At 59.3% G+C, this 15,144-nt stretch overlaps 1 protein-coding gene across 1 annotated transcript in view; it reads left to right on the top strand.

Moving 5' to 3' along the window:
• VOLCADRAFT_88626 (uncharacterized protein) overlaps positions 1 to 15,144 on the top strand; it is a gene marked incomplete at both ends in the record, with an annotated part of 29,895 nt that overhangs the window by 549 nt on the left and 14,202 nt on the right. Inside the window, 20 exons of the mRNA XM_002948316.1 lie at positions 3,103 to 3,185; positions 3,467 to 3,909; positions 4,400 to 4,465; positions 5,046 to 5,087; positions 5,390 to 5,692; positions 5,928 to 6,479; positions 6,837 to 6,977; positions 7,321 to 7,389; positions 8,203 to 8,353; positions 8,652 to 8,726; positions 8,895 to 9,081; positions 9,780 to 9,951; positions 10,382 to 10,540; positions 10,738 to 11,068; positions 11,689 to 12,050; positions 12,818 to 12,919; positions 13,376 to 13,507; positions 13,694 to 13,900; positions 14,265 to 14,357; positions 14,629 to 14,886. Of these exons, the coding sequence (XP_002948362.1) occupies positions 3,103 to 3,185; positions 3,467 to 3,909; positions 4,400 to 4,465; positions 5,046 to 5,087; positions 5,390 to 5,692; positions 5,928 to 6,479; positions 6,837 to 6,977; positions 7,321 to 7,389; positions 8,203 to 8,353; positions 8,652 to 8,726; positions 8,895 to 9,081; positions 9,780 to 9,951; positions 10,382 to 10,540; positions 10,738 to 11,068; positions 11,689 to 12,050; positions 12,818 to 12,919; positions 13,376 to 13,507; positions 13,694 to 13,900; positions 14,265 to 14,357; positions 14,629 to 14,886 (3,928 nt within the window). The remainder of the gene's footprint in view (positions 1 to 3,102; positions 3,186 to 3,466; positions 3,910 to 4,399; positions 4,466 to 5,045; positions 5,088 to 5,389; positions 5,693 to 5,927; positions 6,480 to 6,836; positions 6,978 to 7,320; positions 7,390 to 8,202; positions 8,354 to 8,651; positions 8,727 to 8,894; positions 9,082 to 9,779; positions 9,952 to 10,381; positions 10,541 to 10,737; positions 11,069 to 11,688; positions 12,051 to 12,817; positions 12,920 to 13,375; positions 13,508 to 13,693; positions 13,901 to 14,264; positions 14,358 to 14,628; positions 14,887 to 15,144) is intronic.

The raw sequence follows: 15,144 nt of genomic DNA, 5'->3' as shown, positions 1-15,144 counted from the left end.
CCCCATTCTTACCTTGTCCGGCCCACGCACGCCCACGGCGCCATCGTGGGCCCCAACATATGCCATAACGGAGGAGATAATGTATTGATCATGAAAGGTTGTCGAGCTGTTTGTGGTTTGCGCGAAACAAATCCAAGACAGAGTTTGGGACACCGTAAACAAGACCAGAACGTGTGTATTCCGCAATCCCTAAAAGGGCGGTGTGTCGTCGCAGAGCTGTCTTATGTTTTTTTTAGTGTGTGTCTTATGACTTCAAACAGTCGCGACGGCGGCGTGATACCCTTTCACTGGGCGCACCTCACGTACTTGTCATATTCTGCCTGGTTTAAGTGTACGAGCCTCTGTGCCTAGTGGGGCTCACCTGGCGTAACTGGTAATGGTCTGACGCCTGATCAGCGTTCGAAGACCGTGCGCGGAGCGGGTTCCTTGCTGGGCTCGCCATGTAGATTAGATAAGAAATGTTTGTAAAGGGTGCGGAAGCGGTGGGAGTACTCGACCCCGAGGTCTCTTTGACCGGTTGGTCTTCGATACCAAAATTGTAACAAAGCTCGGCAGTTTGCACAATTTCGAAGGTACTTAATGCAATGATAGTTGTGGCATTGATAAATGTCTGTTGGTATTGGAAGTTTATAACTAATTTTAAGCGTACCGTACCAGACCGTTGACCCGGTGAGCCAAGGGCTGCCTTAGCGGCGTTACAGGCGGTGTATAATACGGCACGTGAATACACCGTGATGTGAATACTCCGGCGGCATGTGAATACACCGCGTTTGCGTGGGGAAAGGCGCACCTTGGTCCGCAGTCAGCAGGTGGCCATTTTAGCATGAATGCTTTCTATGCATACTAAAGGGTGTTTCCCAAAATAATTGCAAGAAGAACGTGAGGCCTGGGCGGCCACTTCGGCAATCGCCACCAACCTCGGCCGTGAGCAGGATCCAGGGCACCTTCACGTTCAGCTAGCTATTAGAATGATATGGCCATAATTGCCTTGCCCGGCAGGCGAAGTATCAGCCTTTGAGGATCTGGCAACGGCTTCGTAAGCTAAACGGAGCCCGGCGCCTCCGACGGCGCCTCCGACGGACTTGCGGCTCACCTTCAACATGGCTATCAGTCCCGCAACGTACATATAGGTCGGGCACTACTGGTTAAGCACGCAGCAATGCCCCCGGAGGTTCCGAGATCGAGACCTGTCAGGATCGCAAATCCTGTGGTGGTAGGTAAAAGTGCCCTTAATCGATGAGGGGTCGTGACCATGGATAAATTATACCCGCGAGCTGACGAGGAATGGAGTTGAGACGACGTTGATCCGGCAGATTCCGTTGGATGCCGGTGGTGGATGCGGAATCTGAGCGATCCACAGAGAAGTCGGCTAGGGTGACAAGATGAGGGTGCCCCGAAATACCGGAGAAGGCAGGGTATGCCGGGTAGCGGCCGCAGGGTGACGATACGATCCCCCTGTCTCACACAGCATACGTTGCTGGGCTTTGAAGGGCAAACAGAGCAAGGGGCAAGTACCATGTCCCCAGGGAGCAGCGGTTTTGCCGCTGTTGTGGCACCAATCGCCAAGTCGAGGATGGAAACATACATGTGTTAATGGAATGCTCAGCTTATAATGATACATTCGGGCGGAAGAAGGATTCGATTATCAACAGAGCATGCTGGAGGCCATGAAATGGGAGCCAGCACATCTGGCGAGGATGTTGGAACATATGTGGGCTCACCGCAACTCAGTTATCCCCTTTGGGCGCTAATCTGGGCTGATGCTTAACAGACCATTCTAGTAGTCATCGACTGAACCCACAGCAGTTTGGCGCTCTTGGCGGCACGAACGAAGCAGCCCAACCTGATGTCGAATTCCCTTTGGTCTCCAAACGGAACGTCCTATCATGGCCCTCAGCGGTTTTGTGAATTTTTAGGGCGGCCTTTGTCTTGACAGCAACGAATGCGACAAGGGTTTATCGTACCCCTGTGTACCCCTGTGGCTTCGGCTAGTGGGGTTGGACGTAGCTTGCCTTTGCCGGCCTGATATATCGTGTGTTTTCACAAGTTTCTATCCTAATTTAAACCTTGCTAGTTATCATCTTCCCTAAGCTGTTCTGCATCACGCTGATATCGCAGTAGCATCGCGGCCGGCCGTCTTTCCTTATGTAAGGAAACTGCTAAAGGTGAAATCCTCGCCATCTGTCCATGAAGCGTCTGCGGCCACGGTTTCATATTATGCTACACATACATTTGCTAACGCATGGATAGCAGGAAACGTTAGAAGTGCTCTTCGCGCGCCAAGGCCTAATGAGGTGAGCTGAAACCTACAGAGTTCGCTATGTACTGCATAGCCTAGAGCCGCTCGGGGAGCTCAGAAATGTGAAACCTAAAGCTGGGATTTTTCGCAAGCATTCTTGACTTGTATATGATCATCATAATTCAATTTGTCAAGCGATGTGTCAGCCTGGGGCATGACGAAAAAACAGCATCAGTAGTATGCAGAGCATGCTGGACGATGTAGTACAGAGCGGCTGTACGAACAGCAGTCGCGCGCGCAAACCAACTGGCAAGCTAAATCGGCAACAGAGCGTCCTGTTAGGCGGCGGCGAGCATGCTGCATGGTAGCAATAACGCGTGGATTCATCCAGCGCCATCGTAGCGCCAGGAAAGCGACCGTTACCTCGTTTTACGGTATTTTGACTCATTTCGCCACAGCAGCAAACCTTTCTTAAGGTCAATGCAGCGTGAACCGATACGCTACATGAGCGTAAATTCTTCGAAACTGACTGGTAAAGACAGGATTTCGAGGATGAGTGCCCAACTTGCTTGGTAGCGTTACAGTGAGCAGGCAAACAAGCTCCCGGCACACAGGAAGTGGACAGGTTGTGGTCAGGATGTGGATTACTGCGGGTAGCGTGCGAAGCGAAACAGCTTTGGTCTCCAACAGTGTTTGCTCCCCGCCGAGACTGCCTAATTCGTTGAGGCACACTTCGGAGGCGCTTGTTAAAAATGCAAAGCGTTTAAATGGTGTGTGATTTGTTGACAGCCCTTGTGCTCACTGGGTAAATGGAACCTGACGTTTCTTGTTGAATCCTGACGGAGCCATGCCGGGTGTTGCAGGCTTCAGCTCGGTATTCACCAATCCGATAGCGTTATGGGGTTCAAAGCTCAATCGTGGATATTACATCAGGGCCAGTTGCGAGGTAAGACACCTGTGGAGGAACTGGCGCGGAAATGTCGACATTCGTGGAAACCCCTTTCCTTCCGCTGCACTGTCTTCACGTTACACCTTGTCACATCAGCTTACTGCCCGTCGATTTACCGAATTTCTGGAAAAGCATGTTCATCCTCATGACTGCACGTTTTCCTCCTGGCCCTTTTCGCACCATGCCCACGGCTTTACAGCCTGTCGACTCGAACCACAGCCCCAGCGACGCACGCCGCGCCTCTGCCGCATCTTCCTCATCCTCTTCTTCTCTGCCAGCTTCAAACACCAGTAGCGCTACGCAGACGCTCCCTGCACTGCCACAAGGGCCCAGCCGCAGCAAACCTGGCGCTGAAACCAGCCCCAGCCGAGCAGCGACCATCCCCGGCGAAACCAGTAACGGCTATGCCACAAACAGCCATAATAGCAGCAGCGCCAGCGGCGGTGCTACTGGCCACGACCGCAACCCTGGGCCCACCATCGCCACTGATGTGGCGGCAGGCTCCGAAACCCCTCCTTCACCGCCTCGCACCGTCCGTCTGCATTTCCTGGTACCCTCCTTCGCATCCCAGCCGGGTCAGCAGTTGGTGGTTGTCGGCAGTTGCGAGCGGTTAGGGCGGTGGCAGCCCGGCAAGGGGTTAGCTCTTCAGTGGGGCGAGGGCCACCGGTGGAGCGGGGAGGTGGTACTGGAGGTGCAGCAGGCACATGGTACGGAGTTCAAGGTGGGTGGACCTGGGTAGACCTGGGTGGAAGTGAGGCTTGGGCGGGGGTACCTGGAGTTGAGGCCGAACGCGGAAGGTGGAGGGCGGGGGAATAACGGCTAAGAGGCGGGGACTTACATGCAAGAAAACAAGGCGTGGGACTGGCTGTGTGCCAGGGAGCATAAGGATTCGCCGGACACCCTGTGGCGCTGCGGGGGGTTCATCTTGGCACGGACTCTCGTAAGCCCTCATCTCGGGAAGCTAAGCCCGCGCACCAAAATGCCCGCCGACCCTACGCCCTGGCATTTTGTGCCATGTCACGCTCTCCTCCCTCGTACCCTCTGTGGCCGTCCTCGCTGCCCTCCCCCATCACCCCCAAACCCAAATCCGTTAAACCCAAATCATGGTGGTGTGGTGTGGTGTGGGGGCTCCGGCGGTGAACCTCCGGCGTTGCGCCCTGCGCGTGTGTGTGTGTGTGTGCTTGGGGCGGTTGTTTTTTTGACCCCCCCAGGTGTTGATGGTGGACAGCCGCACCAACACGGTCATGTGGGAGCCGGGGCGGAACCGGGTGCTCCAGGTGAGGGGGTGGAGGAGGGGAAAGAGTACCACAGGCCGGAGCTGTATGCGCTATGGACGAATGTAGATAGAGCTGCCGCCTTCAACACGCATGGTGACGAATGTGTGTGTGCGTGCTGGGGGGGGGCCGGGAGGGCATGGAATTGGTTCGTGTATGTTTGTATGTGTGCGTAGAGAGGGGGTGTTGACGCGGGAGGGGAGAAGTAAGGGGCTGAGGCGTGTGTATCTCGGGGGTCGGGAAAACGAGCTCTGGTATGGGGTGAATGGGACGGCCTTCATGATACTCCAGGGATGGTCTCCCGGGTGCTATGCGGGCCCCGCCGGGCGGCCTTCCATGCTCGCAAACAACACGCCCAGTGGCGGGGAGTTGATGCGTGATGTAGTGCGTGACAGCCTACCTTGGCTATCTACAGCTGCTACTGCCGTTGCTGCTGCTGCGATGTGCGGCTGTAGCAATAGCTGGCTGCTTGCCCACTTTTGACTTGTTCGTGCAGGTAGCTTCGGCGGCGGGGGGGCTAGCGGCGGGGTTAGCTGGGGGGTGGAGTTCCCCGGCCGAGGTTGCCCCGGCCCCTCGTGAGCAGCTGGTGTTGTGTGAGTGGGGCCACGAGCTGAGCCACATAGAGGTGAGGGTGAAATGCGGCACGTGGGGTGGGGTCACACACGGCGGGAGATCGGGGGCGTGGGTGGGAGAGAGAAAAGTGTGATGTGAGAGTGAGAGAGAGGGAGGGGGAAGGGGCGGACGGAGAAATATAGATATGATGTGGCCTGCTGCTCTGCTTGGCAGGCCTGTTGTGGATCGCAGCTTCCCAAGGTAAGTGGGTGGGCGGGTGGGTATCATACCGGATATCAACACAGATACAAACGCACGTCCCACTTTCCCTTCTCTCATGTCCCTCCCTACCCCTATCCTTATCCCCGGGTACAGGCCCCACCTCCAGGGCCAGCCCCGAGTAAAGGCACCACCAGCCTTGGCGCAGCCACCACTACCACTACCGCCACCAGCTCCTCCCCTTCGTCCTCCGCCGGCGCCGGTAGCGGTCTCCGTGTCCGTGTGCAGGTGGTGGTTCCCTTGTTCGTTGGGGGCCCAGGTCAGCGGCTGGTGGTGGTGGGCAGTCTTCCCGAGCTGGGTGGCTGGGAAGTGGGTCGGGGTGTAGAGCTGAGCTGCTCCCCCGGCCACATCTGGCGGGGGGAGGTGGAGCTGCCGCTGGGGACCATGATGGAGGTCAAGGTGGGTTGGGGGGGGAGATGAGGGGGTAATGGGGGAAATCATATGGTGGTGCAAACACTCCAAAAATACAACGGATAATGTGCTGTGAGAACGGGGAAGCGCGGGTCAAGAGGGAGCGAAGGAAAGAGGGAGGAAGGGAAAACCCACAGCCATACCACGCCCACGTCTCTTGCGCGCGCGTGTGTATACGTATGTATGTATGTGTGTGTGTGTGATGCCCCCTTGCCTGCTCCAGCTGGTGGTCCTAGGTCCGGGGCCTGGAGATCAGCGCTGGGAGGCAGGACCCAACCGCACCCTCACACTGCAAGTACCGCCGCCGGAGGACATCCTACCGCCGCCGCCATCATCAGCGCAGCCTCCGCCGCATCCGTCAGCCCCGTCCGCCGCCGTACCAAGGCCCCCGGCTCGCGGTGTAGCAGGCCACTACGTTCTGCTCCTCCACTGGGGCATCACCGGCTGCTCTCAACCCCTCTACAGACCCGACCTGCCAGTGGAGGTGAACGGCAATGCGGCGGCAGCGGCTCCGCCGCTGCCGCCGCCTGATGGCTGTGGCTGCGACGGTGACGCCGCCGCTGGTGCCAGCCTGAGCGATCGTCAGGTTCTTTCGCTCGTCCATTTTACCGTACCCCAGTTCGTTACCCTGCCAGGTCAGCACCTGGTGTTGGTTGGCAGTGTCCCCGCTATGGGCGGTTGGAATCCGTCCAGCGGCGTGGAGCTCAAGTGGGGCCCGGGGCACTGCTGGAGTGCGGAGCTGCTGCTGCCGGTACAGCAGGACGTAGAGGCCAAGGTGCGTCTGTGTGTAGGGGCGTGTGTGTTTTGATGGGGGATGGGGGCCAGAGGAGTCGCGGGGCCCGGAACAGAGGTCGCGAGGCGGTACACTGAAGTTAGTTCACACAGAAGCGAATAGTTTACTGTGTGCAGGTGGTGGCGGTGGTGACTTGGGGAGGGGTGGCTGGGGTTAACAGGGGGTGTTCGTCTTGCCCCCCACATCTTGCGCCTCTCTACACCGTTTTCCCCGCTCCCCCCCCCACCGCTCTGCTGCGTTGCTTTCTGCATAGGGTTCCTCCCGCGGGCGGCTCCCCCCTCTGGGGCCCCCTCTGTTACCCGCTGTCCACCGCCTCTGTCCGCCCCCCCCGTCCACCAGGTGGTTTACTACGACAACGGCCGCTACAGCTGGGAGCCGGGACCGAACCGCTCCCTGCAGCTGTCCCGGGTGCTAGCGGGCTGTAGCGCCGTGGCAGAGCCGCTGTTCACGTGCTACTGGGGCCACACACCCACAACACCGGTAAATGTCAGGCGTACATGAGGAAAAGGGGGAGGAAAGGAGGGAGAAGGGGCTGGGTGGGAGAAGGGGCTGGGCTGGGACAGGAGAGCATGGAGCAGTATGTACAGGGGCTGAGGGGAGGAGGCGGGGTGGTGGTGGTGGTGGTGGTGGCATCTTTAGATGTTTGGTGGGGTTTCTATGTTACAAGTTACAAGTTCCGCACACAAGTGCGGGTGTGTCCGTAAAAGCCGGGGGGGCCATGGACGTTGTATTGGTATTGATGCGGGTACGCGGGAGGTCATCTTCATTCTCCCTCGTCCGCTTCAGGGCGAAGCGCCTCAGCGCGACGTGCCTGGCCTCCCAGATTTCCGAGAGGTACCTGGCCAATGCCAGGGGTGGCGCCTCAGTCATAGTGGTGCGCATGCTGCGCCCCGTAAGGACTAGGTCACCATCATACTTAGCCCGTATGCTCGTGTAAGCGGGACATTCTTCGAAAACATGCAACTCATCTTCAACCGCTCCACAGTCACAAAGCCTGCAGGTACGCGCGGTGCGCTCACGCCCATTAGGCCTATTAACCTCTAACTCCCAACAGCCTAACCGAAAACGCATGAGCACATGATGAAGTCGCTGGGGCATGGTCCCTTTAGTGTGCTCCAACCAATCAAGACGCGCACCCCTTGACGGGGCAGCTCCCATCCAGTTCATATAGCGACACGCCTTTGCTCCGGTAATTCCTATGGGGAAGACGCGGGGGTCACCCAAGGTATTCGGGCACTCCCACCGAGCATCAAGCCGCTTGGCAAAAACCTTAAGAATGCTCTCGACTGGCAATTTAAGGGTGGTGTAGTACGATATAAGATCATTACCGCGCGTATTAGTGGGGGGTTCCACTCTATTTATTTTTTATTTCTATGCTTGCCGGCCGGTCCCTTTCCTAAATCCTTGTCATGCCGAAGCTCGGTCAGAGTCTTGTACAAGTCGGTCCTGTATGTCGGTCCGTCTGACATAACCGCGTAGGTCAGGCTGCTCCTCCGCCTCCGTTATGTCTGGTTGACAGGTTGGGGGCACTCTTAAGGCACACGGACAGACAGCTCCTTCTGTCACCACCGAGCTCGCACCCGGCATACTATCACGACCATCACCACAACAGAATGGCCCCAACAGAAATGCCCCCGTCCCCCTCAGCCTCTTTCCCTCCCTCCCCCCGCTCCCTCGTCCCCCCTCAACCTCCCCCTGATTGCAGGTGGTGGTTGTGCCCAGGCCTTACCCCCGGGATCTGCCTCCGGAGCTACAGCAGCTGGAAGGGGAGGTGGTGATGGAGGTTCCGGAGCAGCAGCAGCAGCACACACCAACCGTGACGTCGGAAGTCGTCGTACTGGGCGAGGAGGCGAACGGTAGGTGTTTGCCGACATGCCGCATATTGTGTCCCTGAAACCATCAACCTGTGAGTATGTCTGTCGGTATATGCCGTCGATGCCCCCGGATGCCCGCGTCAGTGTATCTTGGCAGTGTAGGGTGTCGCACACGGCCCCCACCTTTCCCGTATCGCGGCGCAAAGTAATAAACATTTTTCACGGCCCCGATTCCCATGACGGCTGTAACCCTATTCCACGTAATCCTGTTCCTCTCTTTACCCCTCCCTCCCTCCTTCCTCCCCTCACCCTCCCCCCCCAACCTCCCCCCCACACACAGATCGCTCTCCGGCTGGCGACCACCCGCTGCTGCAGTTCCTTGTCTTCATGATGAGCACATTCATGCACGACACAAGTACCGATTACGACTCCCCGCCTGCAGCCGAACCGGCTGCAACAACCACCAACACCAATACCGCCACGGTCAGCGCCCGTCCCCAGATCGAATCCCACCACCAGCAACTCAAGCACCAGCAACAGCAACCACTGCCCGATATCGCGGCCGGCGCGTTGGATTCCTCAGACCCCCAGGTAGAGCATGACCAGGTGGATGAGGAGGTGGACAAGGATGTGGTGGATGTGGCGGCTGTGGCGGCTGGCCCCTACTTCGCCCAGTGGGAGGCAGCTCGTAAGGCCCTGAGGGCAGCTAAGTTCAGAAACACCAAGCTAGCCTGGGAGCTGGCGGAGACCAGGAGGCAGTTCCAGGCCAGGTGAATAGGCGAGGGAGGGGGGCCCAAGGGGGGGGGTATGTGCTTGAGCCTACTATTATGTGAGCTGGTATTGTTACCCTTATACGCAAGTATTTTTTCTTAATTACGTAATTGGGTATTGTGTTCTTCAACAGAGGCTTAATCCCTGTCGGAGGTGCAAAATGAAATGGTGATTATTGTATTCCGATGGCCTCCCGCGTCAATACCCGCATCAATACCAATATAACGTCCATGGGCCCCTCCCCCGGCTTTTACGGACACACCCGCACTTGTGTGCGGAACTTGTAACTTGTATCAAAACTTGCTTCGGCAGTTTTGCGAAAAAAAACAGTAGGTTATAAAAGTGCTGATGTCGGAAGCGGCATAACCGCCTGGGGACGTGGGTGAGCTGGGATGGAGCTGGGGTGGAAGGCGGGAAGGTGCAGTTTGGGGAAGGGGGTTGCGGACGAGGAGTGTGTGCGGGTATGCGGGATGGCGGGTTTTGCTGGGCGGAGTGTGGCGGGGGTAATGGTGACGGCGGCGGCAGTAGTGTCTAAGTCTGGGCTGTACGCCATGTACCACATCGTCTATACACACACACGCGCGCGCGTGCACACACACACACACAACATCCTGCCTCGCTCACACGTTACCCCATGGTGCGATATCTCATGTGCCGTACACACGCGGCAATGACGTAACCGTGGTACGGCGTCCAGGTTGGCGGAGCTGTCGCAAATCACCGAGCAGTCGGATCTCGCAGCCGCCGGGGCCGCGGCGCCGGGGCCGCCCGGTCATGACGGCAACCTCTCGTCGTCTGCTGGCGGAGCCGAGGGCGAGGCCCGGATGCTGGTGCCGCCTGCGCCTGCGCTTCTTGATATGGGGCCGCAGGTGGGTGGGAAGGGGCAGTGGGCCCGGGCCGCCAACCTCTACTTACTTTTTTAAAATGGATAACAAAAAAACCCACAAATATCCACTCCCTAGCCTTCAACCTCCCGCTGCCGTTGGAGAGGTTGCGACCAAAACCGTTCGCGCCCTCTGTTTCCCGCTCAGGCCCGGGGCTTCCTGATTTCTCTACCCGCGAGGCTAGAGGTTAACCCCCTCGCCCACACCCCCTCCCCCCCCGCCCGCCGAGGACCCCTGACACAGCAGCGCGTATCTTCCTTCCATCATTACGAACTCTTTTTTTGTTTGAGTTGCCGCCGCTCCACTTCACCCCCCCCCCCGGAGAAGCCGCATCTTCCTATTATTTCTAACGTCCACCATACCTCCCCACCTGCCACATCCTCCCCTTGGTGCGAATCTTTTATATTCCCGTAAGGCCCTCTCCGCGGCGGTGTCCGCCCTGGTGGGCCGAGTGGCCCCCCTGGAGCTCCAGAGCCTGAGGGAGCTGCTGAGAGCCGTACAGGCGGCGGAGGGGGAGCTGGCGGCCAGGGCGAGACAGATGGGCCCTGTGCCCTCGACCGCGGAGAAGCGCGAGGTAGGCCTAGCCGCTGGGGAGCGGAATGGGTGAGGGTGTGGTGGTGGCAGCGGGGGATGGAGATCTCATGAATTGGGTGGTGGCGACTGTCGAGCATTAGATGTGTCCATGTTTGTCTGTATATATAAATGAGTACATATTTATGTAAGCTGCCATGTATACATGGGTGTGTATGTGCTGCATATGCATGAATACAGTTGATGGACAGGGAGATGGTAGTGGTGGAGGCCCGGGATGAGCTCCGGAACCGTCTGGCGCGCTTGGTGGCTACCGGCGGCCCGGCAGTGGCGGCGGCGGTGCGCAGAGCTGCCGCTGCCGATGGCGGCGCCGCCGCCACTACCACCACCACGGCGGCGGCGGCGGCGGAAACAGCGGCGGCAGGGTCTCCGTCTTCGCGCCAGGTCGATGTGGATGCGGCCTCCTCCTCCTCTGCGGCGGCGGCGGCGGCTGTCAGCGCCTTGAGGAGTGCAATGGAGGCGGCTCGGGAGCAGCACCGGGTAGAGATGGCGGCGGCACAGCAGGCGGGGCGTGAGGCAGAGGAGCTGCACGGTAAAAAGGGAGGGGCCCGTGCGAGTGCTTTTTCATGTGTATGTCTGTATGTGTGTGTGGTTTAACTCTATAGATTCTTACTGGGATTGGGGGAGGGAGGGAGAGAAAGATGAGGGGGGAGCGACGCGTAGACTACAAAATGTTGAGTTCCGCGAACCACCAGGCGCTTGAATTCGGGTTTGGGACGACAGTGTGCTCAGGTCCGGCTGGAGCTTGGGGGGAAGTCGGCGAAGGGGGGAGTGAGACGGGGGGGAGATGGGGCGTTGGGATGGAGGGGCCATGAGTGCTGGGTGGTGCAGATGGACAGAGGGTGCCCAGCTCTTTTGTGTCCCTCTGCTTGCCCCTTTGCCCCTTTCTGGACTATCGCTTGGTTTGCTTGGATGGTGTCTTCAGCTTCCTCGCCTGCTGCCTGCACCTTGATATGCCTTCTAGAACCTTCTTGCCTGATCCGCGCTGCTGCCCTGCTTTCGTCTGCTAACCCTAAGTGGTTTGACTGGTGTGATAGGTTCGACTGATGACGCCGGTCGGGCTGTTTCCGGGCCGTGGTGTTACATGCTTGTGTGTGTATGTGTGTCTGTGTGTGGGGGGGATTGCCTCAGCGGCCGAGGTGGCGCATTTGGAGGGGCAGCTAGAGGCGCTGCGGCAACAGCACACCGAGGCGGCGGAGGCGGCGGCGCTAGCCACCGCAGTCGCGGCTGACAGTAACGCCGCCGCAGAGGCGCTGATTCGAGACCTGCGCAGCGCCGTACAGTCCGCTGACGCCGGTGCCACGGCTGCCGAGGCGGCGGCGGCAGCGGCACGGTCGGGCTTCCGTACGCGCGAGGCTGAGCTGTTGCGGCAGCTGGAGGAGCTACGGCGGCAGTTGGCGGAGGCGGTTTCGGAGCGCCGCGGCAGCGGCGGCGATGCCGACGCCGCAAAGGCGGCGGAGGACAGCGTAGCTCGCCTGCGTGCGGAATCGTATGTGGGAGAGGCTGGCCTTCTAAGAAACATCGAAGAGGCAGGTGGTGGCGGCGCGTGCGAAACGGCGTGTCTCACTGCCCCTACTGGAATCAGGCTGAGTCAGGCCGGATAGAGAATTTGAACTTCTTAATGTGCCGTACATTTGCTGTACTCGCTTCTAAGCGGTTACTGTGGTTTCTTTGTGACGGTGTTTGGTGGACGAAGACTTGGCCTGTGGGTAAAGGTAAAGTTGAGGCGAGGATCGTAGTTTGGTGTTGTAGTTTTTGTTGCTGCTCGCTGTGCCGGCGGGATCGTTACTCCTCGTCTCAATCCGTTCAGTCCCCGCCCCGCCACGTTGCCACGATGACTACTACCCAAGTCATTACCGGTCGGTAGCTTCTAAAACCTTCCTGATGCAGTATCTGTGTCTAATCCCGGAATAACAGTCTTATCTCACGCGTCTGTGGTTTCCCCCTACTCCCGCCATCTTTTCCGCGGTTTTGTGTGCGCTTCCTTTTTGGATATATAGGCATGAGAGTGGTTTCCGCTTTGTACTTTTGCATTCTTGCAAATTATATACATAATACATCGTGTGTGTGTGTGTGTGTTACACCTTGAGTTGGTTACCCTCCGGAGGTGTAACACACGCATGCACGCATACACATTAGAATGTATACCACCCGCACAAGTATTTGCAAAAAATATGCTAACCGCCCTCATATGCGCCTCGGTCCCCACATCGTTTGCTTCTTGCATGCATCCCCTCCCCTCCCCTTTCCCCCGCTCCAGGCGCGCCATCAGGCCCAGCAGGCAGCTAAGCGGGCCGCGAGTGAGGCGGAGGCACGTGCGGAGGCGGCGGAACGGCACCAACGGGAGCTGGAGGAGATGCGGGTGAGCGGGGAAAGGGGGGGGTTAGTGGCGAGTTGTTGGTGGGGGTTTGTGGTGAGGTGAGAGATCGAATGCGAAAATGCGAATCCCCCCCAAAAAGACCCTTTAGCCCTTTTCCGGCAGCCCCTCGCCGGGAACTAGTAGCTGCGGTCACAGCTGCAGGGGCCCGCCCGTGGTTCCTTTGGACGTCGGCAGTCGGAATTGCTTTTGCATGGCATGTAACGGTCCGGTCCATCACCCCTGGGGGCCCTGGAGCCCGCCCGCCCTCCCACCCTACCACCCTACCACCCGCCCAACCACTCGGGTCGATGACTTCATCATCGCTTACGACTCACTCCCTAGGGGCAGCTGCAAACTTTGGACGCCTTATGGCAGGCAGTTCATTTCTGATTTCCTTGCAGCGTATGATTCCACCCGCCCAACCCTGTTTGTGTGTACGTATGTGCGCTGCTCCCTCAGGAATCCGCTCAGCGGCAGTTGGAGGTCCTCAGACTGGCGATGGAGGCCCAGAGGGCGGCGGACGCGGCGGCGCTGGCGTCCCTGGAGCAGGCGGCAGCAGCGAGGGAGGCGGAGCTGGCCGCCAAGCTGCAGGTGCGTGGGTCGCATGGCGGGTTGTGGGGGGGTGTGGGGGGGAGATGATGGTGGCGGGTGGCCTCGGCGAGGGGTTTCCCCGGGTGTTTGTGTGTGTTTGTGTGGAAGTATAGAATGAGCTGCTTGCCGATGATCCCCTCCCTGGTGCCATCTGGCCACCCCACCCGCGCGGGCCACGATGGACAGGAGGCTCATGTGCAGCAGGAGGCCCTGAAGGCCGCCGCCGCCACGCAGCGCTCCGAAACTGAGGCGGCGCTAGGCGGTCTGGCCGCCCGAGTGGCGCAGCGCGAGGCGGAGTTGTCGGAGCTGAGCTGTCAACTGGAGGCGACCCGTGGGTCGGTGCAGGCGGCCAGGGAGGCAGGCGCCGCGCTGGGCCGAGGCATCGAAGACCTGGTATGCCTGTGTGTGTATGCCTTTATATGCGTGTATGCGTGTACACAGCAACTATCTTCCTTATCGGTTTGTTCCCACTGCACAGTCTTTCCCCCGCCCACTGGGAGGTGGCACCGAGGTCTCACGGCTGCTGCCTCGTTCCGATTGCCCCAGGGCTCACCAGAGCCCGCGGGCCTGGGGCTTAGGGCGCTCCTCCGCCCCCCCCCCCCGGTCCATTCACATGGTCACATCCGCCTAGCCATCCCTCTCACCCCCACTCACGCATCACTTCGTTGGAGCATCGCTCGCTCGCACGTCCTCTCGTCCAATCATTCCTCCTCGTCAACATGCTCGTCCACTGCTCGTCCACTGGTCCTCTCTTTAGGCATGGGAGCTGAGCGCGGCGCTGACGGCGGCGGCATCCACCGGGGAGCACCGACGAGAGCGGGAGGGGGCCGGTGGGGGGGTCGATGCGCAGGTAGGTCACCTGACGCCCGGACGCCGTCTCAACCGGCCGCCAGCAGGGTGCGGGTGCGGGAGGGGGGGGAGAGCCCTTGACCATGATGCAGGGGGGCTTAACAGGGAAGGGGACGTCGTGGCGGAAGGGTGAGGGCTGCGGGTGTGCCGTAACCGTGTTGCCGAACCAACCGCAACCCGCGTGCAGATAACGTCGGCAGCTTTCTGTTTGACGTTTGGAGTAAAAAAAAGTAATACCCCGGTGTGCAAAACCCACTAACTAAAACGTCCAGGCCGAGGCGGAGCTTCGTGCGGAAATTGAGGGCCTTATGTCCCATGCTGCCTCCCTGGAGCACCAGTTGGCGGAGGCCCGCCAGCAGTACAACACGGACCTGCTGGCGGCTGAGCAGCTGGCGGTGGAGGCACGTGAGGCGGCGCTGGCGGCGGCTCGACGGGACTTCGAGTCGCGCTGTGCCGCTATGCGGGCGGCGCACGAGGCCGAGCTGGAGGCAGCGAGGCGGCGGGAGGAGGACTTACACGCGGCGTTGCAGGTGCGTGTGTGTGTATTTTGGTATTTCTGTTTTGGGGCTGGGGAAAAGGATGGGGTGATAAGGGGGTGCGCATGGGCGTGTATGTGTGTGTTTTATGTGAGGGGGCTCTCTCCCATCTTACTTCTTCACTTCTCGGCAGCTGATATTTTGCGGTGGTGTGTGTGCGCGTGTGTGTGTATTGTCGTAACTCCCACACCACAGCGCCCTCTGTGCCCCCTGCCCCTGCCCCCTGGACCCACCCCCACCCACCCACCCAGG

This window comes from Volvox carteri, assembly GCF_000143455.1.
Source record: "Volvox carteri f. nagariensis unplaced genomic scaffold VOLCAscaffold_9, whole genome shotgun sequence".
NCBI classification, from domain to species: Eukaryota; Viridiplantae; Chlorophyta; class Chlorophyceae; order Chlamydomonadales; family Volvocaceae; genus Volvox; species Volvox carteri.
This window is presented reverse-complemented; position numbering and strand designations above follow the sequence as displayed.